The sequence below is a fragment of the Lepisosteus platostomus genome, chromosome 9 (assembly GCF_059453375.1).
Source record: "Lepisosteus platostomus isolate fLepPlt1 chromosome 9, fLepPlt1.hap1, whole genome shotgun sequence".
In the NCBI taxonomy this organism is placed as follows: domain Eukaryota; kingdom Metazoa; phylum Chordata; class Actinopteri; order Semionotiformes; family Lepisosteidae; genus Lepisosteus; species Lepisosteus platostomus.
In genome coordinates, this window is record NC_142619.1 from 61,729,181 (window position 1) to 61,755,996 (window position 26,816).

Consider the following 26,816-nt stretch of genomic DNA (forward strand, 5'->3'; position numbering starts at 1 on the left):
GAGCTGGCAGGACACATCTGCACAGCAGAGGAGGATGGCCACTGTCGAAACACATCTGTGCAGTGAATCAACAAGGGCACAAACACCACTTGAACTTCTTGTACAGACAGTGAAATCAAACACATGTTCTTACAAAACGGCCTGCGGTCATGGGTATTATGAGACGGAGTTGTATTGTGAGGAGACAGAATTATTTTGTGTTTGTGTTTGGGGAAAAAAAAATCTGTTCAGAGGCCCTGGAAAGGAGGACACCACAAGAGGAAAGGGAACATTCTCCAGTTTCTCGAGAACTTGGGTCCCCACGTTTGGGGCAGAGCTCGACTCGAGCGACTTCTGTATGGCAGCCTGAAAGTGTTGTGTGTTGCGAGTGTTGTTAAGTTCTTATTAAAAACAGAAAATGCTAGAAAACACAAGGCTTGCAGATGGTACTGGAAGTCGTTTATAAATATACAGCAGGAGAAACTGTTAAAATATCCAAGAGATTTTCCTAGTATTTTGTGGAAAAGGGACTCAGCACTTATTTGACAATGAATATTTCTTCCTCCCGACCTCGCTACAAATTGTTGACTGCAGGCGACAAACCAGCAAGGACACTGCAACCAACACATTAAAATAAATTAACACAGAGTCATTGTCACCGACTACAGCGGCCCACTGCGCTGGTCCTTCGGCGAGCCAAAAGAAAATTCTATTCGCAGGAAAAGATATGAAAGACATCACGATATCTGGAAAATTTACTGGCATGTTCGGAAATTGGGGTTGCAGTTCTTCTAAAGGTAAAAGAGGAGGAAGAGGCTCCCCACAAACACCAAGGGGGCAATGCCATTTCATGGACTCCAGCAACACTATTTCATGTTTTCTGAACGGTGTGCTCCCATCCACCTTGTACGAAAATTTGAATGTACAAAAGAGTACCCAATTGATTTAAAAAGGTTTTACTCCAGCGCCTTCGGAAAATTTGCATTCTTACATCAAAAAACATCGTGAGGAAGTCCCAGAGAAGTGGGCGTTTCTCGCCCCCTGTTAATGTGTGCTGTTTTCCACCGCAGCGGGGCTGTGGTTATTCATGTGACCATCGGAGAGAGCCACCTGAAAGGAGAAAGACAAACAGCCTCACTAGTTCTGCAGGAATCACTGCTTCCACTTATCTTGTCAGGAGAACATGAAGTCGTTATACTGAACAAAACCCCTCATCAGCAGGTTTCTGGCCTTATGGACAAGGAAGGATGGATATTCCACATGCTCACATGAGAGCACATGGAGAACCTGCTTCCAAAGATTCTGAAGGTTCCACAATCCTGAAGAAATTGAAAAACAATTTCACATAGAAAAATGTGAAAATTAAGGCAAAACAAATTTTTCAGGCAGTTTCTGAAGACACATTTTAGCAAGCTACAAGAAAAGCTCTTCTTTTAGATGGAGCGCACTCCATTCTTGTTGAGAGAATATCTCATCTGGGAGCAAAAAGAGGAATAATTCATAGTTATCACACTGACGATTATAATTGACTGTCAGTGAGCAGTTCTACAGAAGAACTTAATTATTAGACTGACTTCTTTTTTTTTTTGTGATAAACCCGTCCTAACTAACTGTTCCTCAGGAAACAGCAGCTGATCATATCCACTCAGACAAAAGAAAGAAGCAGCTAGGATTCTGCAAATGATCCAGGAAGCAGAAAGGAGAACAGAGAGACGAGAAGCTTGCCCCATATCCAGGTTTAATAGCACAGGATAAATCCTCCTTTGTCTGCAATTAAGACGTTTTGTTCAGGGAAACAGTAAAATCTCTGTATTCACCAGGGTTAGGTACCTTGAAGTTTAAACTGGCTACGATTCAAGGGCTTGTAAAACAAGAATTTCCATAGTAGTTTTGTAGCAATATTTTGATATGACTGTTAACCGTTTAAGAAATTGGTAGTGTGCATGGGCGTACAAATAAATGAGATCACTGCTATGATTTTATACCTTACACAGACTGTATTGAATTATTTTCTTCATTCTTAGTAGAGTGCCTCTTCTATGCCTTTTACATCTCATTTTTATTGCTATTATAAATGCAGTGCTGCTGTACTGTAATAAAGTTTATTACAGCACAGTAACAACAGACAAGAGAGTAGATTAACTGCACACACTCCCTTTGCACTCAACCAATTCTCCTCTTCTCCTGATTTGTCTATTTCTTATATATTTTTTTCTTATCTTTTTCCAGAACTGAGACTCTGATAACTTTGGAGACTACAGATTTTTTTTGTCATATAACATTAAATTATTTAAATGATAATTATAAGCTATTTAAATTTTTTTTTTTTACAGCACAACACTGTCTTACATACAGACATTACTCTGGTAAGAGGTCTACACAAACAAGGCACATCTAACACTTTCCTGAAGGAAACTGAATAAAGCTTCACTCAAGACACACTGCTACAGAAATGTGTTAACCAAGCTGTGCCTTTACACAGAGACTACTGATGCAGCTCAGGTGAAGCAGATCAGAATGGCAATATATTTTTAATTAACTGAGCTGAACAGTGGACACCGAACACCGTTAAGACACTCCTTTTATATAACATACAGATCACAAGCACTGGGGCCCCTCACTGCCCTAAACAAAGCAGAAAGTCTAAATCTGAGCACCAGATTTCAGCAAAAACACAAAGAAACACTGCAAATAAACCCTGTATGAACCCTCACCCAAGAGAAGCCTCTAGTCTTGCTAAAAAAGATTAAGGCACACCTGAGAATAACAAGAATGAGTTTGTTTTGCTGGAGAAATGTTGCCCACCAGCCTCCTCATTCTGTCACAGCATGGTGCTTTTCCCACGGGGACACAAACTGCTTGCATTGTGGGATTCTCAGCTTATACTGCTACTCAGACAGTACAGCCCGTCAGCAGGACTGCTGACCAGCCAAATCAAGAAATTATCCTCAGGGGACTCATAAATGATCTTAGAAGTATAATTTCATAGAAAAACCACAAAGTACAATAATAATCAAATGATTTATACACACATAATACATATGAAGCATTCTATATAAAAAAGCCGGTCTCTATAAAGGGCTCGTCCAACTAGCTTGTAGAGAGACGGCACCACACTACAAACTGGCTGCAGTCCAGTTTGCTATCTAAACTTCATCCTAATTAATCTAAATAAACTTAATACCATAGTAGAGGGTTAGCCACAAACCCCTATGAGGATGTGTAATCCTTAATTTCTGTGCCTTGAGAAGAGCTGACATCTGGTTCTTCCCCACGATACTTGTGCAAAAGGCGTCCTCAGAAACCCACATCCAGTGAAGACACCTCCTGCTCTTAAAATAATCCTTCAGCGTGTCTGTCAACAGTCTCAGAAATCAAACTTACTTCCTTCGGCCTGTAAACACCCAGCTTAAATCGACAGCAGACAACGTCAACCAAGAAGCCCACAAGTCCATGGACCATGCCTAAAAAACAAAGACGTACAAGTGAGAAAAGAAAAATCAGTTTAAAAAACTAGAAAATACAAAATCAGATCAGTGGCTAAAAACAGAAGGGGTTTTGAGAAGCCCAACACGAGACGCTGCAGTAGCAGAACACAAAAAAAGCCACCTAAAGGTGGACAGGATTGCAAGCCGTCTGATCAAAGATAACAAATATATGAAAAAAGTCTAAGTATAAGGTTCTCTGGGAGAGAGCTTGACCGGGACTCCCTCAGCGGCCATTAGGGTGCAGGCTCAAGGGGGACAGGCACCTGCGCGACCTCCTGCAGCATGCTCAGCAACAGCTGCGCCCTCCCGTCGTGCGGTCCGAGCTGCGCTGCAGGTCTGTCACCCCCGGGCTGGTGGTGGTTCTGGTCTGGAACAAGCTTCAAGAACCAGCTGGGACCAATTAATGTAACGCCATGGTATTCCCATATTGATTTCGCAGCTCCTAACTCGATGACCATCACGATTCACGTATTAAAAAGTTTCAATACAGAAGTTCTGCAGAAGTGGGCAGACACGAGCAAGGAAGTTTTGATTCCAAATTGGGAGGGTATAGAACACAAATGTGAGTGCGACAATTCCCGATCTTCACCTCCAGTGTATCTTACATCCATCCAGTCTCTAAGTGCTTCATCCAGAACAGGGTCTCAGGGCAAGCATCCCAGCAAGCCATAGGCGCAATGCAGGGTGCTCCCTGGACGGGACGCCAATCCATCGCAGTAAACACACAGATCTCACTCCCACCAGGGCCGATTTCCCCAGAAGCCAACAGAGCAATCGGCATGTCTCACAGGGAGAACACGCAAACTCCACACAGACAGCGCCCCAGGTCCAGGACTGAACCCAGGACCCCAGAGCTGCGACACAGCAATGCCAGCTACCGCACCACTGTGCCCCCCCCATGTATCTTCTGTCATGGAAGAGCTCACCTGTGGTGGAGAAGATCCCCCCGACGATGCCACACAGGCGGATGAGGAACTGCCAGAGAGGCATGTGCTGCTCCGTCACCGTCACCATCAGGGAGCTGATGTCGTACTTCATGAAGATCCCTGAAACTCCGTGGCTGCCCAAGGCATGGTTTATCACCCGCTCCTGCAGGACCAAGACCAGGATTAAAAGCAAGCGAGGCCTTTGAACACTCATTGGAAGAAACCGTCATTAACAGGCCGAAACGTTAAAAAGAAAACCCAGACACACACGCTTTCCAGCTGGCTTGGGGAGCAGAGCTCCATCGCCTTCCCTGGCCGGAACAGCTGGGGACAGCTGGAGCCAGCAGAAGGCGCAACTCAAGCACAGCTGGAAACGATCCGCCTGATCACGCTCCTGCTGCAGCCTGGGCTTCAAACCGAGAACGGGAGGCACTCCTTTACACAGAGGGTTGTGGGGGACTGGAACCAGCTGGCCAAAACCAGAGGTTCCAAGTCTGGGTCTGGTCTGGAACAAGCTTCAAGACCCAGCTGGGACCAATTAATTAAACGCCATGATACTCCTATATTGTTTCAGCAGCTCCTAACTCGATGTGAATCGCAATTCATGTAATACATCCTTTCATCACAATATCCTTTTTTGAAAGGTTTACTGATGGTTTATTGCGAGCTCGCTAAAACCAACTGTCGGCACAGCAAACCACATTTTTTGTACCGATGCAAAAATGAATTCAAACAAAGACGAGCAAAGCTGGTAATTTTCCCTTGTATGTCACATTACACTGTTCAGTGAAAAGGTGTTTGCCCCTTTCAGATTTTCTTACTTTTTCTATATATATGTTACTGAAAGTTATCAAAGCTCCATGTGGGTCCTCACGACATGTGGTGGGAGGCTGAGTGAACAAAGAACACACAGACTTTGGCTCTCGTCATTCGGCACATGGAAGCCAGAGGGGCTGCACTGTACGAGGCAGATCGCTGCTCCTTGGACGTACCCTCTCGGTGACCGAGTACTGATGAGTGTCGGCGGAGATCTTGTATGTCTTGAGCTTCGTTGGCACTATTGTGATGAAATACTGGAACATCTGGTTGTCTGAAACAACAGCACAGAATCAGCGCTGGTTTAAACAACACAGTGTCGCAAAAATACAAGGAAAACAGCCTGCTGAGTGCTGAGCATAGGAGAGATATATGTTGTATCTAATAGATCTTTACCTGATATACATGATCTGAGATGTTCGATACAATATATACATGGATATACTGCATATGCACACAGATGGAGAGAAAGCAAATTAATAAAACCAGTTTAAAGTAACTACAGAAGATCAACCATTGTTGAAAGTGTTTGGATGGTAAAACACAACTCGTGGCTGCAGCCACAGACCTACAGAAGCACTTAGCACCAAGGAGAAAAAACTATCTCAGAGCAGAGATAAATACTGCGACCGCCCCCCCTCTTTACTCAGCACTCTCTCTGCCAAATCAAAATATATTTGATACAGATTTTTTTTCCCCAAATACTAAAAACAGGCCACAGCCTCCAGCAGGCCCTGCTGGATTGTCTTCAAATAAACTTGACAATGATGACGGACGAATGGAAGATTAAAGAGGCTTTCGTGAAAATCTAAATCTGCTTTTCTACATCAGTAGGATTGCTCACTTATGGATATTTAAAAAAATAAAAATATTTCAGTTTTTCAGTTAAAATTCAAAGAACTACTTCTTGGCAAATCAACAAAGAGACAATTATTTCCCCTTCCAGCATGAACGAGACAGATTAAGACAAACATTAATCTACTGGTTTTTGCTTTTACATAATAACTTCATCTTACGGTCAGAACAAATTTTTTCTGTTCCATCCAAGGGATTAATGATTCCTGGAATTTCCTCTCCAAAAGACAAATGGTCTATTCGATGTGAGAAGTTGTAGGCTGTAATGCAAGAACAAACTCACGTCAACAATAACAACAAGAAAACCACATTAACCTCAACAGCTTCCTCTGAGCAGCAAGAGTTCCGTCTTCTAGAACAAAGTGTATCAACTGAATTCAATCGACAACTCAACTCGAGGACTCAGAGATTTCCCCTAATATCACGCAAGCACAAGGAATAATCTCAGCTCTCTGGGGACTCTTCTTGGAAAGGTCTGGGAAAGCCTCTTTCGTGTCCCACCCAGGTACTGTATCTGGGACAGTTTCCTCAGCCAGTCCTGACAGGAGACAGCAGCCACCACAATAAGCCTAGCTACTGTATGTATGACGGTTGAATGCATCTAATTATTTTTCCTGGTCAGATTTGTTTAAATAATGGCTTATTTTGCTTCTTCATGTCAAGGTGATCTGTTGTGTTTTTGGGCTACTTGAGTATTTTCCACAAAAACGCTTTGAGAAATACATTTTAAGTGGAGGAAAAGACCTTCTCAGCAGAGCGAAAGCTCCCTCATGAGGCCAGTAACTGTAAATGGTCTCTGCCCAAGATCAAGCCTCTCCTGCACTCTGCTACTGGCTCATCACTGTACTGGGTCTTCACAAACAGGTACTGAAATAACATTCACATGAAACAATTAAGCAATGGAACAAGTAAAGGTTTATTCCATGCTGAAAGGTTGTAGAGCCTTCTCTGGGTGAGAGAAGTGGTTCTTTGGGTTGTGTTTTCTTTCTTCTATTTTCAGCAGGGAATAAACCTTTACTTGTTCCTTTGCAGCCTGACGCCTGCTGACGCAGCTCCCTACTTGAAATAACTAAGCAATGGGTTGCGCTTCTAAAAATCAGATTTGTCGTTTTCTGTGACTCAGTTATGTGTAATCTCTGCAGTTTTTAGCAGCAACGGCTACCTAATCAGTAGTAGTTTAACCTCTGGAAGCCTATGGGTGCAGTTCCTGGGTCCTGCTGTTGTACCTTAAACACAGCGCTCCACTCTGACTGCTCCAGTAAAATGCCTTATATATATATTGCTTTGGATATCTGGTGAGGTACACATCAATGAAATAAAAAAAAACTTTTTTAAACAGATATTCTTCCTCAGTGGAAACCGGCAACAAAAACAACTTTCATGCAAATGTGCTCAAATACATGATAACCTATGTTTCCTTACGATACACTTCAGCCACAGGGCTGCCGTGTGTAGGCGTGGGTTGATCAGGGAAAAGTAGGATTCATTAGATGCAAATATGGCAAACCGAACGGTACTTACTCTCGTGGCTCACAAGAGCTGCTAGATGAGCGTGGCCCCGTGGGTGAGGAATAGCCCTGTGGGAAACAGCAGCAAAGACTTCTTATAGCAGAAACAACCGCAGGGAGCTCCGACACACTCGGACACACAGCTCGTGCCTCAGACCTCGATCACACTCTCAACAAATTCACTCATTTCCTCATTGATTACAGACCTGATTCACCAAGAGCAAAAAGAGAATATTGCCTTTAAAATAGCCCATTAGTATTGTATTAGACATACACACTTAGAATTACAAAGCTAAAATCAAGCATACATATTTTAAGTAATAAAACACATCCCCAATGCTTAGGTTTGCTTCAAATGTCAGCGTTGTAATGTATTAGTTTTCAGTGTGTTGTGAACATTACAGTTTTCTGTACTATTCTATTCACACTAGAAAATAAATTAAAGAGGAACTGCAGCGCTATTTTTATATTTCGGGGTTAGAAAGCATCAGCACTGATAAGTGCATTCCAAACCACAATAAAAGGAAAATCTAGACAGAAACTTGTAAAACCTGCAATTTACATCAGAAAATAGATTACATTTCCAGGTATGAACAGCGCCATGTTCTGTGATTCAGAACGAGGCAACAAAACCTTCGGTGAGGTGAAATAAGCAGGCTTGTGAATGCTCTTTTAATCCTACAGAAATATTGCTTTCGATTTCAAGAAGGTTTTGCCGACAAATACTACTTAGTTGTTAACTCTACATGCAGATCACGTTGGAACATTTTTGCGGTGAGAGTTCTGCTGCACAACCTGTACTTATTTGCTCGTACAGTACATCACATCACATTAATCATTACAGTGACTGGTGAGCAGGAAGAGTCGCTTCATGTCGCAATTCGTGGGAACTTGAATGCCAGTTTGCAACAACACTGGGACTTACAGTACTTTCACAAAATGCACAATTCTGTGCTTAATTTTGTAAAATGTTTCTATAACATTAATTAATTTATTTGGTCACCGAGATTTAATTAACGGTCAAAGTAATTGGGACTGTAGTTCCCTTTTAATTATGTGTGGCATGTTTCTTCTGGAATCATGGCATTTATCACAGATATCACTGGACATAAACTAAGCTGAAAACTAAAAATGTATACACAAGTTTTTTCAATGAAAATAACATACTTGCCCACTGTAATGTGAAAGTTCCCTGCTACTTTATTGACATAAAGGTGCCCGTGTATCCTGCAGCCATTGGGAGGCTGTGAAAGAGTGTCTTCTCTGTGGAAAAGGAAAGGCATCTCGTTATTGAACATGATGGCTGACACAGCTGCAGTATTGTTAAAGCACAACGGTCATGGACATGCAGCCTTTTCAGAAAAAAAAAAAACAAGACAGACTAGTTCCTGCTTTTCCAGTTCCAGTATCTGCTGTATATCTGTACAGTCCTGTGCAGGTACTCTCAAACGCCCTAACTCAGGTGGCAAGAAGATTTAGGTTATGAACAAGAGCTGCATACGAGAGGCAACATTTACAACTACAATAAATGCAGGACTGGGGAAATTATAGGATAAAATGGGGGTTTTGCGAAGCTTTTACTTTTAATTTTAATCCTCATTTCCTGGAACACAATAAATGTTAGCTGTGCCTTTTCTCTACAAAAGCTTATAATAATAATAATAATAATTGCTTACACTTATATAGCGCTTTTCTGGACAGTCCACTCAAAGCGCTTTACAGGTAATGGGGATCCCCTCCACCACCACCAATGTGCTGCATCCACCTGGATAATGCACCAGTACACTCCCCACACATCAGCTCTCAGTGGGGAGGGGAGCAGAGGGATAAAGCCAATTCATAGATGGGGACTATTAGGAGGCCATGACTGGTAAAGGCCAGGGGGAAATTTGGCCAGGATGCCGGGGTTACACCCCTACTCTTTTCGAGAAACACCCTGGGATTTTTATTGAACAGAGTCAGGACCTCGGTTTTACGTCTCATCCGAAGGATGGCGCCTGTTTACAGTATAGTGTCCCCATCACTATACTGGGGCATTAGGACCCACACGGACCGCAGGGTGAGCGCCCCCTGCTGGCCCCACTAACACCTCTTCCAGCAGCAGCCTTAGTTTTTCCCAGGAGGTCTCCCATCCAGGTACTGACCAGACTCACACCTGCTGAGCTGCAGTGGACTGCCAGTGGTGAGTTGCAGGGTGATATGGCTGCTGGCCATATCTTAAATACTGTCTTAAATAGCTTAAATACTGTCAGACTACCAGCCTAAAATCGACACCTGAAAGTCAGCCTAAAGATAAGATTCAAACATGCAGGGCAATTGTATGATTGTTAATGTATTTATCTGGCTGATATTTTTAACCAAAGCAACAAACTTTAGTACCCACTTGTATACCGGGCACGTTTCGTGATCGCCGCCAGAAGGATGTGGGTAAAAGCACAAGTTCACAGCCCTAACCACTACTCCACACCGCAGCCCACATATCACCAACACCAATAACTGTTTTTACAACGTTAGAAAATACGTTAGAAGCAAAAAGCGGAAGAAAATGTTTGCACTAAAGTGAAAAGCTTTCAAGGTTGGTCTGCTCATCTCCCTTTGCATTGGCCTATTTGAAGTCCTTATAATTCCTTCCTTGTCCTCAAACAGGACTAATCTATGCGTGCTGATAAGGCAGACGAAATGTTAACCCTGTGCGCGTGCTCACCGAGGAGGCAGGGCTGTGGAAGCCCCCTTCAAAACGTTCTTGAACAGGACGTCCTGAAGTGAGTGCTCTTCTCTCATCCTGTTCTGTATGAGGAGGAGCATCCTGGGGCAGAAGAGAAGGACAGCGTGAGGGAGCAAGAGGCGGTGGCTTTGGAAGACAGACTCCTCCTGAGGACAGGAGCCCGGTGGGATGGGACAAACCCGGACTGACTGGATAACCGGCATCCCGAGAGCGCGAGACTCCAGAGTGTGAGGGACAGGAGCAGGTAGGACTGCGCAATAATTCACTCCCCTGGACTAACAAGAGGAGGAGGAGGAAGAAAAGGGTGTCAGTCTGTGTCGGGCTCCAGAGGCTGAGCGTGCTCCCCACCAGACACTGCTGTTGATTCACTTCGCCACCACTGCTTCGATCCACACAGAGGAAAGGGGGGTTCTGAGTGCCTGGGCTACGCAAGCAGCCGTTCAGGTCGACGCAGTGACAGGCGGACTCAAGCAGTATTAGGGGATGTGTGAAAGACTACTTTTGATTATAAGAGAAGAGAATGGGGGCCATCCGGCTCATCAAGCTTGTTCGATGAAAGTGTACTTGTCAAGTTGCCTGTATTAAAGGAAGCATGTCGTACCTTTGCCACAGTCTTTGTTGGGGAGACAGTTCAAACACCACCTGCAATTACACAACAGGCACAGGTGAGATGTTCAGTGACATAAAAATCAACCTCATCACAAAGCACAAAAAAGACAGGCAGTCTGACGAGTGGCACAGCACGGAAGGGGGAATCCCTAGGGATATCCTAGGCAGGATTCTTGCCAGCCACGCCTGTTCTACTTACTGGCTCATACTCCAGTCCATCTGATGCGGTTACCATGGTTTCTGCTAGGTCTAACACATCTGCTCCAACATCTGGTAGAGTGGAAAAACAAAGCCTGACATGTAAAATATTCTGGAAATGGGGAAAACTGCATTTTTCTATAGTACCTAGTGAACATCTGCTTAATCACACATCATCCTTCTTGATCAGTAGAACAGTAAGCAAATCTCATGTTTTTAAGGTTGTCCCATATAAGTCAAGGGGCAGAGTACCACATGACAGTGAGCTTCTGCTGCAGGTAATATGATAGGTAAATTACAGGGCTGTTCTTTCTCTGAAAAATAACTGATAACATAGCACCAGAGCCTCTAGCACATAAACTGCTAAGAAAGGCAAGAGAGAAAATGAAAGGCCAGCTCTTGCAAGAGAACACACACGAGGTCATAAACCAGGTCACATTCCAGTCTCTTCTTTCAGCTACAAGAGGCGTCTTAAAGAATACTGAGAACAATACAAGCAGTCACACTGGGGAAGCATCTGATGCTATTCTTCCCAGGGTCCCTAGATGTGGGGTGAGACAAAACCACCCACTAAGTGTTGGTACACAACTACCTGTTACACCTGCATAACCATTTTCAGAAAACATTCTTAGTTCAAATACCTGGGATAAAAGTACTTACACTGGCATCGCATTGCAACTGTAATATCTATATTGATTCTTAATTTACTGTAAGAGAGAGAGAAAAAAAAGCAGATCAGATCCAATAGAAAGGTTTTATTGAAAAAAACAACAACAACATGCCAAACTCCAGAGTATAACCTGCGCCCTCTAACATATCAATGCTCCTTTGCCTTTGGGTCAGTATTACACAGGCAGGCTGAACTGTAGACATTATGACACCATTTCATTTTCACCTAACCTAAACAAAATAGTTAGAAATACCTATGACCAGCTTACAAAATACCTTTGTATTGTATACTGTACTGCATACGCTTCACAACAACAGTCTGGACCTCCAGTCAGCAGCAGCATTTAAAAGACCCATCAGCTGCATAATTTGAATTTGTGTCTCAGTACATCTCAGTGTGCCTAACTACATTAGGCTTGATGTTGGAAAACTGCCTGAAGGGGCATTCTGTATTCTGTCAGGAGCCCTTGTGAGTGATCTTGCCCTCACACAGTATGTGATGGAAGTTCTGTAAAGCCATGCTACAGAGCCAGAGGTGCAGAGCACACAGTGCAATCACAGACTTGTCACAATGAGGTTTCCTACGCTGTTTGTAAGTTCACAACAGTGAACCAGATTCCTGAACAAGCCTGTCACCACAGGAGCCATAAAACTAAAAGAGGGGTAAGACTTACACTACACTGTGTTCATTATGAAAATAGTCAAACTAAAACAAAAAGACATACAAAAACATAGCTGGGAGTCCAGTAAAGCATGTTGTAGGTGAAGCAGTCTTGTACACAGAAAATCAGGGCATTTAGCTGCTACTATGCTGGTATACTATGTACATAAAGTAAGGGCTGCAGGAAAGCAGATCCCTGAACAATTTAGATCAACAATACTGCATATCAGCAGTGTCCCAGTGCTCCTGAAAGAAGCGCAGTTTTGTCTCCATTCTGAAACAGAGGAGGGAACCACAACAGTAAACAAGTCTGTGCAATAATTCATTTGTTCACTTCATCATTGTACTTACAGTACCTAAAGAAGGCAGACGTACAGTCCTTAAATTGTAAAAGGCATCTCATTATGAGCACGGAGGAAGAAAATAGGACCAGGAAAGAACACTCTGCGATCAACGTAAATATTACTGCAGCTGGGGCAATACAGCTTTATTGCAAAATGAAAAGAAAACAGTAACAAAACATACCTAGAAAAGTCCTTGTCAACTTCATACTCGTATTTCATCCAGGTATCCCGATACACAAAGAACTCCATGAAGGCCAGCAAAGCCATGGCTGTAAAGGCTAGCAGAGACACTGGAGAGGGAGAGGAAGGAGTGAGTGCCGAACCCACTTATTCCTCAAACCAGTCTTGCTCATCCATCTCCTTTAGTTGCTAAACTCATTCAAGAATAATATTTATTATAGATGCAGAACACAGAGAATTGTAGGGTTTAAAAGTATTGAACTACAAGATCCAATACGTTCACAATTGACAACGAATTAACAATTTCCATCACACCAGCTGTGCCTGGAGAACACGAAAATAAAACAAATAACTGATCAATCAACAAATCAGGAAAGGAAATGAAAACAGGATAGCTGTAACAGTAACAGTGCAGAGAAAACTCAAATGTGGTCATTTTTCATAAAAGACTTTATGAACAGAACAGCCCAGAGATAAAGAGCTCAACTCACAGCAAGTTCAGTTTCAGTAACACTGTTGAAAGGTGTAAATTTGCAATCAAGTTAAAATGCTTCAAACAAGAATGGATTATAGAAACACAACAGCCTACAGAAAGAGAAGGGGTGACCGTCCCTGATCCTGGAGAGCCACAATCCAGCCAATTCTGGGGGCGACCCTTAAAATAGCAATTTCTAAACATTTATCAAACGAACATTTTCCCTGAAGCATAATATGTTCAATGAAGTGCGGTCAGAGATCATCTGAAATAGAAATGCAGGAAGTTCCCGATTTATGCTGCAGAGGTGTTCCCAGAAGCCTCTGCATTAATTAAAACCAGAACTACTTTTTTAAAGGAACTAATTTCCTTAAAAATGCATCCACTCCCAATCTGTCTGAACTACAAGATAAAAAATAATACACTTTTATTCATACAACATATTTCTGTAGTAGCACTAAGTTATTGTTAAATATTTATGAGCAATTTCATGCGACATGCAAAAGGAAGCCTGTTGTTAGTGGTGCCAGGTGAACAGGGCCCTTAGTGTACCTTTTAAACAGCATCTGTTTTCTCATCTCATAATTAACATTGCGATTTGGTTTTGTAATGAAGCTTCAGTGGTGTGCATGGGGAGATGGCTTGTACCTGGGAAGAGGCTGTCCCGCCGCCTGTGTGTCTCACTGGTGCACAGCTGGGTACAAGCCATGTGTGTGGCCCTAAGACTTCAAGCTTTCCATTGCCAGCTGTGCCCAAGTGCATTAAATAGAGAACTAGCAGTGTCTTCAATTAAGAAGTGGCATGCATTCCTAAGGTGCATTAAACTTAAAAAACATGTAAATTAAAATCACATAAAACTGCAGAACTGTAGTACTTCCCCATTCCTGACTTCTGAACCAATGAACCCACTCCAGTGATCACAATACACAAGTTGTAAGGGTGGCTGGCTCTCCAGGGACTGGTCAGGCTTGGTTCAGCAGCTGCTCTTCACCACCTGCACCAAGTGTCTCACTTGGTGGGTCTGTCTAAAGGAGTGAACACAGCACCTGTGCCTCCACTGGCCGTCGTCTCCACGTAGCTTTCGGGAACCTTCGGAAAAGCGTCCAGCTCCTTGACCAGGTTGAGGGCTTTCTTCCGGTTCAGTCGCCTCATCTTCGGGGGAGTCCTCCTCTTCTACCTTCATATATCCCACCTGAGCACAACACAGGCCCGTTGAGCGTGAGAGAGGCCCCAACAGACTATTGCTGCTCATAATTAGATCGAACTGACCTGCTGGACTGTGCTCGGCTCTTAAGGATGTTGGAAGTTGTCTTTTGTACGCTTGCATTCATAACTTAAACACAACTCAAAATCCTCAATTGAAAAAAAAAATGCAAATATCCCCACCAAGCCACCTGTTATTTCAATTAAGGTGTCAATGAGGTCATGCAGGTCAGCTGGAATGAAGACCAGCAGCTACGTGGGCCTTCGGGAGAATGAAAAGGCATTAGTGTTACACTACTGTAACGCTCTACTCTCTGGGGTTTCTAAATCCACATTGAACAAACCCCAGTACATCCAAAATTCGGCAGCCACAATCCTGACCAGGTCTAGTGCAAGTGATCACATTACTCCTGTCCTGGAGTCCTTGGACTGGCTTCCTGTTACATTTTGCGAAAACTTCAAAATCCTCATGCTCACCTATAAGGCTCTGCATGGCTTGGCACCTCAGTACTTGTCTGAGTTACTATCGCCCTACTCCCCACCTCGCAACCTTCGCTCTTCTAATTCTGGTCTCCTGTCTGTCCCCCCAAGCCCGTCTACACTCTATGGAAGACAGGGCCTTCTCCTGTTATGCCCCAAGCTCTGGAACTCTCTGCCCAAGGATATCAAAGAGTCACCTTCTCTAAACTCCTTCAAATCCAGACTCAAAACCTTCTTCTATATAAGAGCCTTTATTTAACTGTTCTTTACCCCTCTGCTCCTGCTGTGTTCAGTACCCCCATCTACCGTCTCCTCTCACTGTGTATTCTCATTGTGCGCATATCTTGTGTATTTGTTTTGTTGTTTGTCGTTCTGTAAAGAAGCCACCTTTAAAGGCGCTATATAAAATAAAGTTTTTATTAATTATTATTATAGTGTGCATTTTTATTCATGTTACTTCCCCAGACCAGTAATACCATCAAAACACTGCTGGACTGGAAAAAGTGCAACCAGAGATGTCAACATTTCCCTGTTTACTCAGACACCCTATACAGGATCATCCGCTGTGGTATCCAGATGTTTTCTGCATGTTATCCAATTGTTCAAATGCTTCTACAAAGTAAGGTATTTAAGCGCGTCCCTGCACAGCAATACATTGTAAACACTACTTTAAGCCAGATGTTCAGAAGTGCTGTTGGGTCGCCAGCAAATACGTGGCCGCTAAGGTCTGCTGAACCAAGATTTACTACAGAAGGAGTGGAAGAGCATCTCTGCTGTTACAGAGTTCTCCATCTGGGAAACACAATGTGTTAAGTCGTTGCTTATGAGTCAGCTGTGCCCATTCAAACACGCAGCGACACCCCGGTCACGGTAACAGTGAAGGCAGAGGACTACACTGAAATGGCTAAAAACTACAAGATAAACTACGACCCTTCTTTAGAAATTACGGCTGATTACATCACTCCTTACAAAGTGCGTAACTGTTTGACACCTGGAACTAAACTGGGGGGGAGGGGGGTTACAATTCAACCATGCTGGATCTGTCATATAAATGTCGGCAATCTTATGACCGTGGAGAAAGGAAGACTTGTCTTGTAGATAAGAGTCATCAGATGACATCACGCAGGTGAATTTTCCGTGGTTCCGAGAGCCGGAATACGGGGTCAGCGCTATGGACTATAACTGGGAAACTGTGGTTCAGATACCGGGTGGGGCTCAGTTACCTTCGGCACGGTACATCTGTCAGATATCCAGCTGTGCAGAGGCGCGTCACTTTGGATTAACGAGTCTGACGTGATAATAATAAACCACACGAAGCGTAAAAATGTTGAAAGACTACCGCGAGAAAATTAATTAAATCTATGTCAATATTCAACTTTCTTGACAACGGAAAGGAAGTCAGGTACGATACCAAATAAAAACAAAATGAATTTCGGCAAACAATTTCCTACACGGCGCCTTTGCTTTAACACGTTGAAAGCAGGACCATATTATTGGAAAAACAGAGCAAATGTCTATAAATCAAGAGGCAACCAGCTGCCCCAGCGAGGGCTGTCTGTTGCTTTCTCACCTTACTTACATGAGTTTCAGATCCTGGATCCCCACCGGAATCTCTGTCCGCAACTCGTCTAAACAATATTCATTGCTCACACGCGAGGCACACGAAAACTCAAATAACCGGATTTTTCGGGTAATCCAACCGAGCAATTTTCTTCCTGTGCAGTTTCTGTCGGCACTGACTGTGTCTAACCTCTCGACCTTTCCCCTTTGACACAGGACACAACGAGAGCGACACGGCAAGACGAGCGCCGTGACGTCAGCGGCAGCGGCAAAGTGGCAGGGGTCTTTTTTAGAGCGCCCCCTGGGTATGCATGAGGAACTAATCCTGGGCAAGGAAGGAGACGCCTGGGTCAGAGAGCACTGTAAAAATAGAACAAGAAGGAAACACGGAGCACTTAAATTGTGCTTCTCTGGGTTTAGGGATTCTGCAAACACCTTAAAATCAAACTCAAAGAGTCCTAGGAGTCCCTGTGTTTCTCCAGAGAATTAATGTGATGTTTGTCTGAGATTAAACTGAGACTGCAGCAGTATTACCATCTCACAGCCAGATCCCGGCTGAGCAGGACTGAGCCTGGTCAGTTCTGGGATCAGAAGCATTTAAGGAAAACAAGTTTGCTGCTGCAAGTGCCGCTGGTGGAACAGTAGGCGGCGCTCTTCCTCGTAGACGATGCTCCCGTACAGTGATACTGTGCCGTAGGATGTACTGTCCTTAAGAAGATACATTACACAGAGGATCTATTTGGTTAAGATGCTGTTGCAGTTTCTAAGAGTTTGGGCATCAACACTTAGATCTCTGCTAATTTCCACTCTGGCCTCCCTGAAGTTCTCTCTTAACTCAGGAAACAGTATCTCACTCCTCTTTGCTGGTACAGAATGGCCTGTGTCTCCCAGTTGGGGCTGCTGGTGCTGAATGGCTGCTGTGTGTCACAGGTTACTGCTGTTCTCAGTAGGGTCCCCTACTGTATACTATGTAGTCTGAGATCCTTTGGGATGTAAAGAGCTGAATTAGCAGGCCTGAGAGGGCAATACAATCAGCACCTTCTGACACACTGGCTCTAATATTCGCATTCAGCTTTTAATCTGATCAGGAAAGGAATTAAATGTGATCTTATAACAGTATGGCTTGTGTTTCCCTCTATATTCTTCTTCTTCTTTTTCACAGCCTTAGTCCCAGACTGTCCTGGGGTCAGCTGCTTTGGTTGCTCTTCTCCACTTGTCTCTGTCGATCTCATCTTCCTCACTCACTTCACACACCTCCACATCTTTTCTCACACAATCTATCCATCTCTTTCTAGGCCTGCCTCTTCCTCTGTTACCTTCCACCTCTAATTCCATTACCCTCTTTGTTACTTCCTCAACGTCCCTCCTCATGATATATCCATATGTGTTTCCCTCTATACTATGGAGTAAAAATGCTGTCCCCAACAGAGATTTTTATTACACTAAAACAGATAAATATTTTGATGCAATGGTGTTTTTAAAACATCCCCGTCTCAAAACCATGACCTGAAATGACTGTTGTGGTATCACAGGGGTCAGGATGAAAGGTTCACAAATGGCAGTGAACCCGGGTGCGAGGAGCTCAGCCTGCACATGCAGACTGCAGCACAGGCAGCTCCCTGAGCAGTGCGTGGCAGCACTTCGCCATTCACTACTGTCGTTGTGCATCAGGAAGAAAATTATTATGGAAAAAAAAACAAACTTTTAAACAAAGCTTAATATTTATTGCAATATTTCACCATATTGCAGGGCACAAAACACAAAGACTCATACTGTTACTCCAAGCATCTTTACTCCCCGGAAGCTTGACAGAGTTTAAACACCAGTGCTGGTGCAGCAGGCTGCCATATACAGGTATGCCTGCTCAGCCGGACCTTGTCGTCTTGAATTTATTGTCGCTTTAGTCAAGATTTGCCAAAAGCTGCGGCTTCTCTCCAAGCTCCAGTATTAATTTCTCCTAAACATTTTTATCATCGGTTTCCCGAAAGGCATGGCGCAGATAGATTTGTGAATTGTGAAACCTGTATTTACAAAAAAAGGGAAACAAGTTTGTACATTACTTTTGTCAATTATACTGTCTTATACAGTACAATTCCCCCCCCCCCACACTGTGGTAAGTGGTGCCAATGGACTGAACACAGCCCAGCAGAATTAACCACAGCTGAAGGGGTAACTGAAATTAACTGGAGTAGTGAGAGCAGCTCCAGACTCCAGGCACCTGCACAGCGCCCCCCCCAGGAGAGTGGATAACGCCTCCCTGCTCCTGCAGTCTGACACAGTCTGGATCTCAGAGGGCACAGAGGTCACTCCTGTCACTGGCTCAGGGCACAGGCCCCGTTACATCGGCAAAACGGAATTACCATTGATCAACAATCCTGATATTGCATTCAAGAAATACTCTTGATAATCATGATTATTGTCTGTTACCTATAAGCATTAAATACAATGAACACAAAACTGGCATTCTAGTGCTTGTTAGCTCTGAACTGAATGAGTTCGGCTGCAAGAGCTTCACTGTCCTGAATGCACACAGCACATGGGAAAGGTCACAGTGGACTGAGGGTTACAGTGCCGAAAAGCCTATTTCTGCGGGGACCTCTGTAAGTCTCTTCTGTACCTAACTGGTAGTTTTCCTACGGCGTTTAAGGTTAGACACATTCACATTTCATGTAAGTGGTGAAAACGCATACGACCCCGGTTATTCAGATAAGAATCACGACGATCACGATCACCAACGAATGACAACTGATATAAGGAAATTTTTGTCCCCCCCTGTTGGGTGCAATATTCAAGTATCGGCTTGTGTGCAGCGAGCGCTCCCAGTGTGACCCGGGCCTGCGCCTTTCTTCAGGCAACTAACTCACAAGGCTTGTGCAAACGCCACACGGGTCAGGACGGCCTGCTCCCAGTCAGCCGAGAGTAGCCAACTGTCCGTGCAGGACCACCGGGGCCCACTCCAGCGCTCACTGCTCCCCCGCGTCCTCCTCCCCGCTGCAGGGCTGCCTCTGGCAGGACGAGGGGGGCGTGTCCGGCTGCTCCTGACAGGAGTCCTCCGAGCAGCGGCTCGCCGTGGGCGAGATGATGTCGGGGCTGGAGGCGCCGGACTCCGTGCTCTGCTCAGAGGTGGCCGAGGTAGTGGCCGTGCTCGGGGCGATGTGGTCAAACTCGTCGTCGTCGTCGTCCTCCAGGATGGGAGACTCGTGGACGTCTGCGAACATCAAACCCCAGAAAATTTTTAGAAGGGTTGTAAACGCAAGGTGGACAGTTTGGTTGCCAGTAGTAAGTTGATCACTGATTTCATCCATCCTAAAAGAAGGCAGACTATGAACATTCCTGGCTAGCTTGTTCCACCCTCCCACAACCCTTTGTGTAAGGCAGTGCCTCTTCTTCTCAGTTTTTCACATGCCTCCACCTAGTTTCCACTATTCACTATGCTATTTGTGAGCAGAGTGGCGCAGCGGAAGCGTGCTGGGCCCATAACCCAGAGGTCGATGGATCGAAACCATCCTCTGCTAGCTGTTTGGGCGGAGCGGTGGCTCTGTGGCTCAGGATCTGCGTCTGTGACTGGAAGGTTGCTGGTTCAAATCCCGCGGCCGGCAGAGGAATCCTACTCCGTTGGGCCCCTGAGCAAGGCCCTTAACCCCACCTGCTCCAGGGGCGCCGTACAATGGCTGACCCTGCGCTCTGACCCCCAGCTTCTCTCTCCCTGTCTGTGTGTCTGTGTCTCCTTGGAGAAAAGCTGGGGTTATGCGAAAAGACAAATTCCTAATGCAAGAAATTGTATAGGGCTAATAAAGAAACATTAACATTATTACATTATGCCTCCTCTGTTCATTCTGAAATCCATGGAACAAATAAATGAAACAAAGCTGCTTATGAAGACCTCAGGCAAGCTTGGGACAAACCACCATGTGTGATAAAGCCCAAGGTAACAGAGTGCTACCACCTCTGTCCCCAAACCTAGAACCCAACAACAGGTACAAACGACAGGAGATCATTAAGCCCATCAAGACCATTGCGGTAAGCAGCTAACAGATCTAAGGATCTCTTTCAGTTGTTAAAAGAAAGACCTGCTATTATTAGGTATATTATGAGACCTATTTATTTCAGAACCCAAGGACATGAATCACCCACATACTTCCATTCCAGCTTTCACTACAACAAACTGTGATACCAGCAACTCCCACAGGATGAGGGGAACTGACCCTTCTTAGGCTCTGTCTTTCAGGAGAGACTGACTTCCAAGGCTCTTCTGTCAGTGTCTCTGCACCAGCCTCAGTTTAAAGCACCAGCAGAATCCCTAATCCCGACTGTGGGAATCTCCATCAAGAAGCTGACAGCAGGGAGCCTACCACAGAGTAGGAGCATTTCAACTGAGGTGCTGCTGCTGCTGTTCCTGCACATCTGAGGCTGGTTTTCCTCCAGCAGAAAACATTACAGGGCAGCAAAATAAAACAAAGGATTTGCAGCTCTGGATCTCCCTCTCTTCATGCAACAAGTCTGCAAGGCAGTCTGACCTAGCACAGCTCCTAGCTGAGAAACACTAAGGGCTCCCCCTTGAACAGTTACGTGCTTTTGTAGCGACTGCTACAAAATTAAAAAAATAATCAATACTTACTACTAAAGGCATCTGGATACTGCTTTGCAACCTTGCCCTTCAGTGTTCTGCAATTAAAAAATAAATAAAACAATAAGCATGATCAATAATCAATAGCCATTGTCATTAGGATGACATTTTTATGGAAAAAATATGCTGTGCTATTGAGAGCCCAGAGCGCGTACAGGAAGACTGGAGAGTCATGACCAGCCAAGGCTCAGTCCAAACCCACTTCATCACAGGCATATTTTATGGACTATTCTGAAAACCATTGAGGATTCACTCCTAATTACTCCCAAGCGCCTGATACACCATCACAAAAATGAAAATAAAGTTATCAGCAGCCTGGCTACATTTTCCAGCTTGATCTACCATGGTTTTTGGTGTGGGACCTGAAACTGTTTTATTGATTAATGGTACATGTGGCTTCAGCATTTCATTCTTTCAAACTTTTATAGACAGAAATCCACACCCATTTAAGAAGTTTGCTTCCTCACTTATACAGAGCTTTCCAAATATATTCAGACTATTCATGACATAGTTTTCACACTGCGGTCATGACACTTTTACAACCTACTCCACATATTGAAAGCAAAAAAACAAAAAGTAGTAAGGAGATTATATATATTCTATGGTAAAAACAGATGCATTTATGTGCCCAAACCTACATTAGCAAGGTATTTTAGGTTAGTGGCCTCTGTGTGCCATATATTAGTTGTCATTCCTTCAGAATAAATACAACTGTCTGTGTCAGATAGTGAATTTCAAGCAAAGATTCAGCCATGAAGACCAACCATGAAGCATTCAAAACATCTCAGAGGCCCAGGTCTCAACAAGGGTATAAAACTTATCTGAGACCCTTAATATCTCTTGAGCGAGGTGATGAAGCTGATTATGAAGAAGTGAAAAAGCACACAGATACTGAATAGACCTGGCCTCCCCTCTAGGCTGAGCACCTGGGCAAGGAGGAAGCAGTTTAGATGCAACAGTGAGCCCGGCAGTGACTCTAGGAAAATGACAGGGTTCAGGGGCTGGGATGGCAGAAGATACTGATATCCAAGAATCAACAATATTCCAGTGACTCCACAGAGGACATTTCACATGGAATTGAATAAGAAAAACATTTCAAAACCCACAGAGTGTTTGCAACAGAGGACCTCAGTCAAACATGCAGAAAAAGATTTTGTGGCGAAATGAGGAAAAAAGTGGAACCCTGGTATCTAAATGCAAAGTATTTCATCTGGCACAAACCCAACATAGTGCATCACTCAGTCAACACCATGCCTACCGTCAAGCATGGTGACAGAATTATGTTATAAATCTGCTTCTCATCAGCAGGAACCGGGAAGCTTCTCAAGAATGATGGGAACATTATAATATCCTTATATCCTTGTACTACTAAAGCCCTCTTCTGGACACTCCATCAAAGCACTTGACAGGCAATAAGGACTCCCCTACACCACCACCAGCAGAACAGTGACGGAGTACTGGAAAATCCTGGAGGAACACCCGTTTCAGGCCTAAAACCTGGGACAAAAATCCACCTTTCAGTAGGAAAATAATCCCAAGCACAAAGACAAAGCTCCCCTGGAGTGGCTTAAGAATAAGAAAGTGAATGTCCGCGAGAGGCCAGTCACAGTCCAGTCGGGAATGTGGAAAGCCTTGAAGACTGCGGTTCATAAGTGGTCCCCAAGCAAGTTGAGAGTGCTTGAAGAAATCTGCCAAGAAAAACGAGCACATATGCTGATGTGAGTTGGAAGAGACCCCAAAAGACTTGTGGCTATAACTGCTGCCAGTGGTGCTTCAAGCAAATATTGAGTTTTCAGGCAGAATACGTATGCGTTCAACATATTTCATTCTTCCCCTTACCCTGACTGCACCTTATCTACCCTAATAAGTTATTTTAGCTTGGGCATCATGGTTTTGAATACAATATTCATTTAAATCAGATGTGTGTGTGCATGATGTTAAATAGTCACACAATGGGACAGCATAGGAAGGGTCTACATACTTTAGCAAGGCGCTGTAAATGAGAGAAGTTTGAATTGTTAGTGGAAAAAAAGAGACGGATTTTGAGTCTGTTAGAATCTTAAGCAATCTAAAAAAATACCTCATCCCACAACCTGTATTTTCTTTGGGTCATGTTTGCGCTCCAACATCCAAGGTTGTCTCCCATCTGAACTGCAGCCCTGAAGTCTGATACCTGTCTTGATCAACAAGTGATCTGTTGTTCCCAGAGCTGCTCTCTAATGTTTCTGCTTCACGCCTCGGGTCATCTCCCCCAGATGTTGTGCAGATGCGGAGAAAGATGGATCCTGCACCTGCTGTCTGTAGGGACACCTGCAGCGCAACAGGGCTCATGCCCCGAGCCGCTCTGACACATCACCCCTGCGTAGAGCTCGGCTGTGGGACAGGACCTGGACTGTCCCCTGTCTAGGGAGCTGTCCCCTGTCTAGGGAGCGGGGCTGTGTGTGCCTGGAGCCCGCAGGCGACTGGCCTGGATCCTAGCAAAGTCCTGCTAGTCCGTGAGAGAGTATGGAACTCTCCCAGGGACGGTCTTTTGGGGGAGGCGGAGACAAGCCAGCACCTGATTCGGCGAAAAATGCTGTCCAGATCCTTCTTCATCTCCACCAGCGTCCTCGTGTGGTGCTGGAAGCGGTCACTCATCTGCTGGAGACGCACGCTGGACAGGCCGTTGAAATTCAGAAGCATCTCGTTGGTCTTTTCAAACCGGTCCAGCCTGCAGGAACACGTCACATAGAGAAAGTGCTTGGAAGCTGGACGAGACGGCACACCGATATCCCTTCCAGGATTTAAAGAACAAAAAACAGCAATATAAAACTAAAAAAATTAAATCTAGAATGAAGCCAACATCTTTCCTATATATTATTTGTTTTTTCAATGTAACTGGCTTCATCACTCTGCTCTCCTCCCCACTGAGAGCTGGTGTGTGGGGAGTGTACTGGTGCACTCTGCTCTCCTCCCCACTGAGAGCTGGTGTGTGGGGAGCGTACTGGTGCACTCTGCTCTCCTCCCCACTGAGAGCTGGTGTGTGGGGAGTGTACTGGTGCACTATGGATGCTGTCGCATCATCCAGGTGGGGCTGCACACTGGTGGTGGTGGAGGGGATCCCCATTACCTGTAAAGAGCTTTGAGTGGAGCATCCAGTGGAGCTATTATTACTGAAACCTGCGCCCAGAATCCTGCCCAGAGGATTCTCTAGCTCATGTTGATGCGTGTTGTTTGTTTGTGCGTTTTCCTGATATTGTCTGCTGCCGTAAAACAAATTGCCACCTCGGGGACAATCGAGAAACTCTCTCTCTCTTATTTATGTATGTAACAGATGTGTTTCCTTCAAAAAAATAATTCCTGTGTTATACAACACAGATATATCTGCATGTCATCTGACAAAACGTTTTTTTTATTCTCAGAATTACAGTGCAGTTAGACGAGAGCCACGCATCGTACTCACATGTGCCTCTGCGCCTGAATGATGGCGTTCACATCCTCAGAATTGACCATGCTGAGCATCCTGTCGCAGAACATGCCGGAAGCAGTCGGCTCCATGCTGAGCCTTCGAGCAAAGAACCAGCAGTGTCCTAAATGGACAAAGTAGATATAAACAAAAAGACACGCAAATTAAAAGCTGGTAAATTGAGAAATAACTATGAAATCTTTCATTCATTAATCAAACAAAACGTTAAATCAGTGTTAAAGTTATAGAATGTAAAGGGATCACAGAAATTTAAATGAAAAATGACAAGAAAGGAGGAAAAAACAGACACTACGGGCAGTCCTGAGCCTACTCGATCAAACATCAGTGACAGGAGCGTGTCAGGGGAATCGAGGTGTTGTTGTTCTACACTCGGAGCAGCACACAGCAAGGAGGAGATCCGGCTGCTGGGAGGTCCCGGCGAGAGTGAGAGCAGCAGAAATAAGACGAGCTCTGGCAAATCATGACCACACTCAAATCGCTTCTAATGTGCAGAGGACACCAATCCAGGCAGAACTGTAAATAGTGCCGTAACTGTACGAGCATCACACCAGGACGCAAAGACTACAGACCGGGGCAGACACCTGCCGAAACAGAACTGGATAAGGGCAAGTCACAACGAACAGGAAGCAGAAACACGAATCCCAGACATCAGATGGGCAGAAGAAGCAATGAATGGGGAAGATGCAGTAGAAGGGTGCAGGAGGTCCTTCCTGGTTTCTACAGCTGGGGCCTCGTTCGAAGCCGCATGTGCACTGAGCAGCTGCCGCGGTCTTCACTGAAGAGATTTACTTGGAAACACGGGCATCGAGTGCACAGCACCCCTGCAGCCTGGAGTCACCGTCACACGGCGACTCAAACAGCCACGTACTGTACCTCCCCAGCACCAGATAAAACGCATATACTACCATGCACGCTCAGAAGCGCCACCGGCTGTCGGTAAAGCCAGTGCATCGCAAGACTGGAAAACGACACGCGTGCAATTTGTTTACTGGTGTCAAGCCTAACTGTTCAGGAAGCGAATTTTAAAACACCTCACACACTTTTTTTTTTTGAGACCGATTCGGCATTCCGAAGACGAAACGAGCAAGTGTCGATTCCGTATGAACCACTTCTGGACGGTTCCACAGTTCATTTTTTTTAAGTCCGCATCTTTAAAAGGCTCAGCCGACCTCCTGTTATTTGACAAGTGACGCGTATTTGAACCGGAGCTGCCAGCCTCCCCAATGCGCATCGTATCGCTCAAACTCGCACTGTCACTCGTTCAAGAAATGAAGAAGAGGAGAATGGGCATGATGCAGCTCTCGGATCCTAGACTTGTCTACTGAATGTTAGGAGTAACGTTCGGAGTTTGACATGATCTGGTATGGAAGACGCGAAATAAGCGGCATCTCTTCGTTTTGCTACATCTGTAAACTCACGCCTGCTTCGCCAAGGGTTGCCGTGGGTGTAATCCTGGTTAATGTTTACTTCCACAGCCTCATTTAGTTGTAGTAAATAAACGTCTCCAGCCCTTCCTCGGTTCAGCACGACTGCGCTCCGCTCACTTCCGTATTGCGGAAACACACAAGGGACTTCCTGTCCGGCGCGGAACCACGTGTGCACGCTGGCGGAAGAGGCGGATTCCCAGGCCCTGGAAGTCCTGCGTTTTTAATCTAAAACACTGCCCGTTTCGTATCAATACAGCACCGATTACTGCAGGAGGATGGAGCACGGGCGATCTTTGGCCGGTGGGGGGCGTTGTTCCTGCAGGTTTTCCAGTGAAATATTAAATAAAGCAACAATCCAGCTTGTTTCCATGCCATATGTCCTCTCACTTTCAGAATTAAGAACAGCTATAAAGAAGAAGGATACCATTCGACCAGTCTAGCTCTCTTGGTATTTAGTGGAATTCGGTTGTTAAGTGATCCAGGGTTCTCCTTCAGTTGTTTCTTCAGTATCAGCTTCAACAACATGGACAGGTCACTTGTTTCATGGTGTATTGATATGAAACTGTATTGATATGAAACTCATACTCAGAAGAAGATCATTAGATCTCTGGCTTGGGCTT

General features: G+C 44.7%; 2 protein-coding genes, 1 long non-coding RNA gene and 1 other non-coding gene across 5 annotated transcripts; 2 read left to right on the forward strand and 2 right to left on the reverse strand.

The window, feature by feature from the left end:
- Positions 1 to 416: 416 nt before the first annotated feature.
- Positions 417 to 16,899, reverse strand: ergic2 (ERGIC and golgi 2). 2 transcript variants are annotated; one of them, XM_088646056.1, is made up of 14 exons: positions 16,696 to 16,899; positions 14,480 to 14,625; positions 12,960 to 13,068; positions 11,765 to 11,811; positions 11,106 to 11,176; positions 10,899 to 10,939; positions 10,277 to 10,378; positions 8,740 to 8,835; positions 7,586 to 7,641; positions 6,226 to 6,324; positions 5,386 to 5,483; positions 4,394 to 4,556; positions 3,364 to 3,443; positions 417 to 1,089 (listed from the first exon to the last, which is right to left on the reverse strand). In XM_088646056.1, the coding sequence occupies exons 2-14, from the start codon at positions 14,583 to 14,585 to the stop codon at positions 1,024 to 1,026; spliced, it is 1,134 nt and encodes a 377-aa protein (XP_088502182.1). In that variant the 5' UTR covers positions 14,586 to 14,625; positions 16,696 to 16,899; the 3' UTR covers positions 417 to 1,023. The 2 variants fall into 2 exon arrangements, with proteins under 2 accessions (XP_088502182.1, XP_088502183.1); XM_088646057.1 differs by having other exon boundaries at positions 16,687 to 16,899.
- LOC148655417 (uncharacterized) lies at positions 16,109 to 19,133 on the forward strand. The gene is made up of 2 exons (XR_015941273.1): positions 16,109 to 16,242; positions 16,893 to 19,133. It is a non-coding gene; the product is annotated as an uncharacterized LOC148655417 (long non-coding RNA).
- kxd1 (KxDL motif containing 1) lies at positions 18,379 to 26,345 on the reverse strand. Its single transcript, XM_088646058.1, has 5 exons — positions 26,188 to 26,345; positions 24,746 to 24,872; positions 23,861 to 24,013; positions 21,295 to 21,341; positions 18,379 to 19,884 (listed from the first exon to the last, which is right to left on the reverse strand). The coding sequence occupies exons 2-5, from the start codon at positions 24,838 to 24,840 to the stop codon at positions 19,640 to 19,642; spliced, it is 540 nt and encodes a 179-aa protein (XP_088502184.1). The 5' UTR covers positions 24,841 to 24,872; positions 26,188 to 26,345; the 3' UTR covers positions 18,379 to 19,639.
- trnam-cau (transfer RNA methionine (anticodon CAU)) lies at positions 20,120 to 20,191 on the forward strand. Its single transcript has one exon. It is a non-coding gene; the product is annotated as a tRNA-Met (tRNA).
- Positions 26,346 to 26,816: the final 471 nt, after the last annotated feature.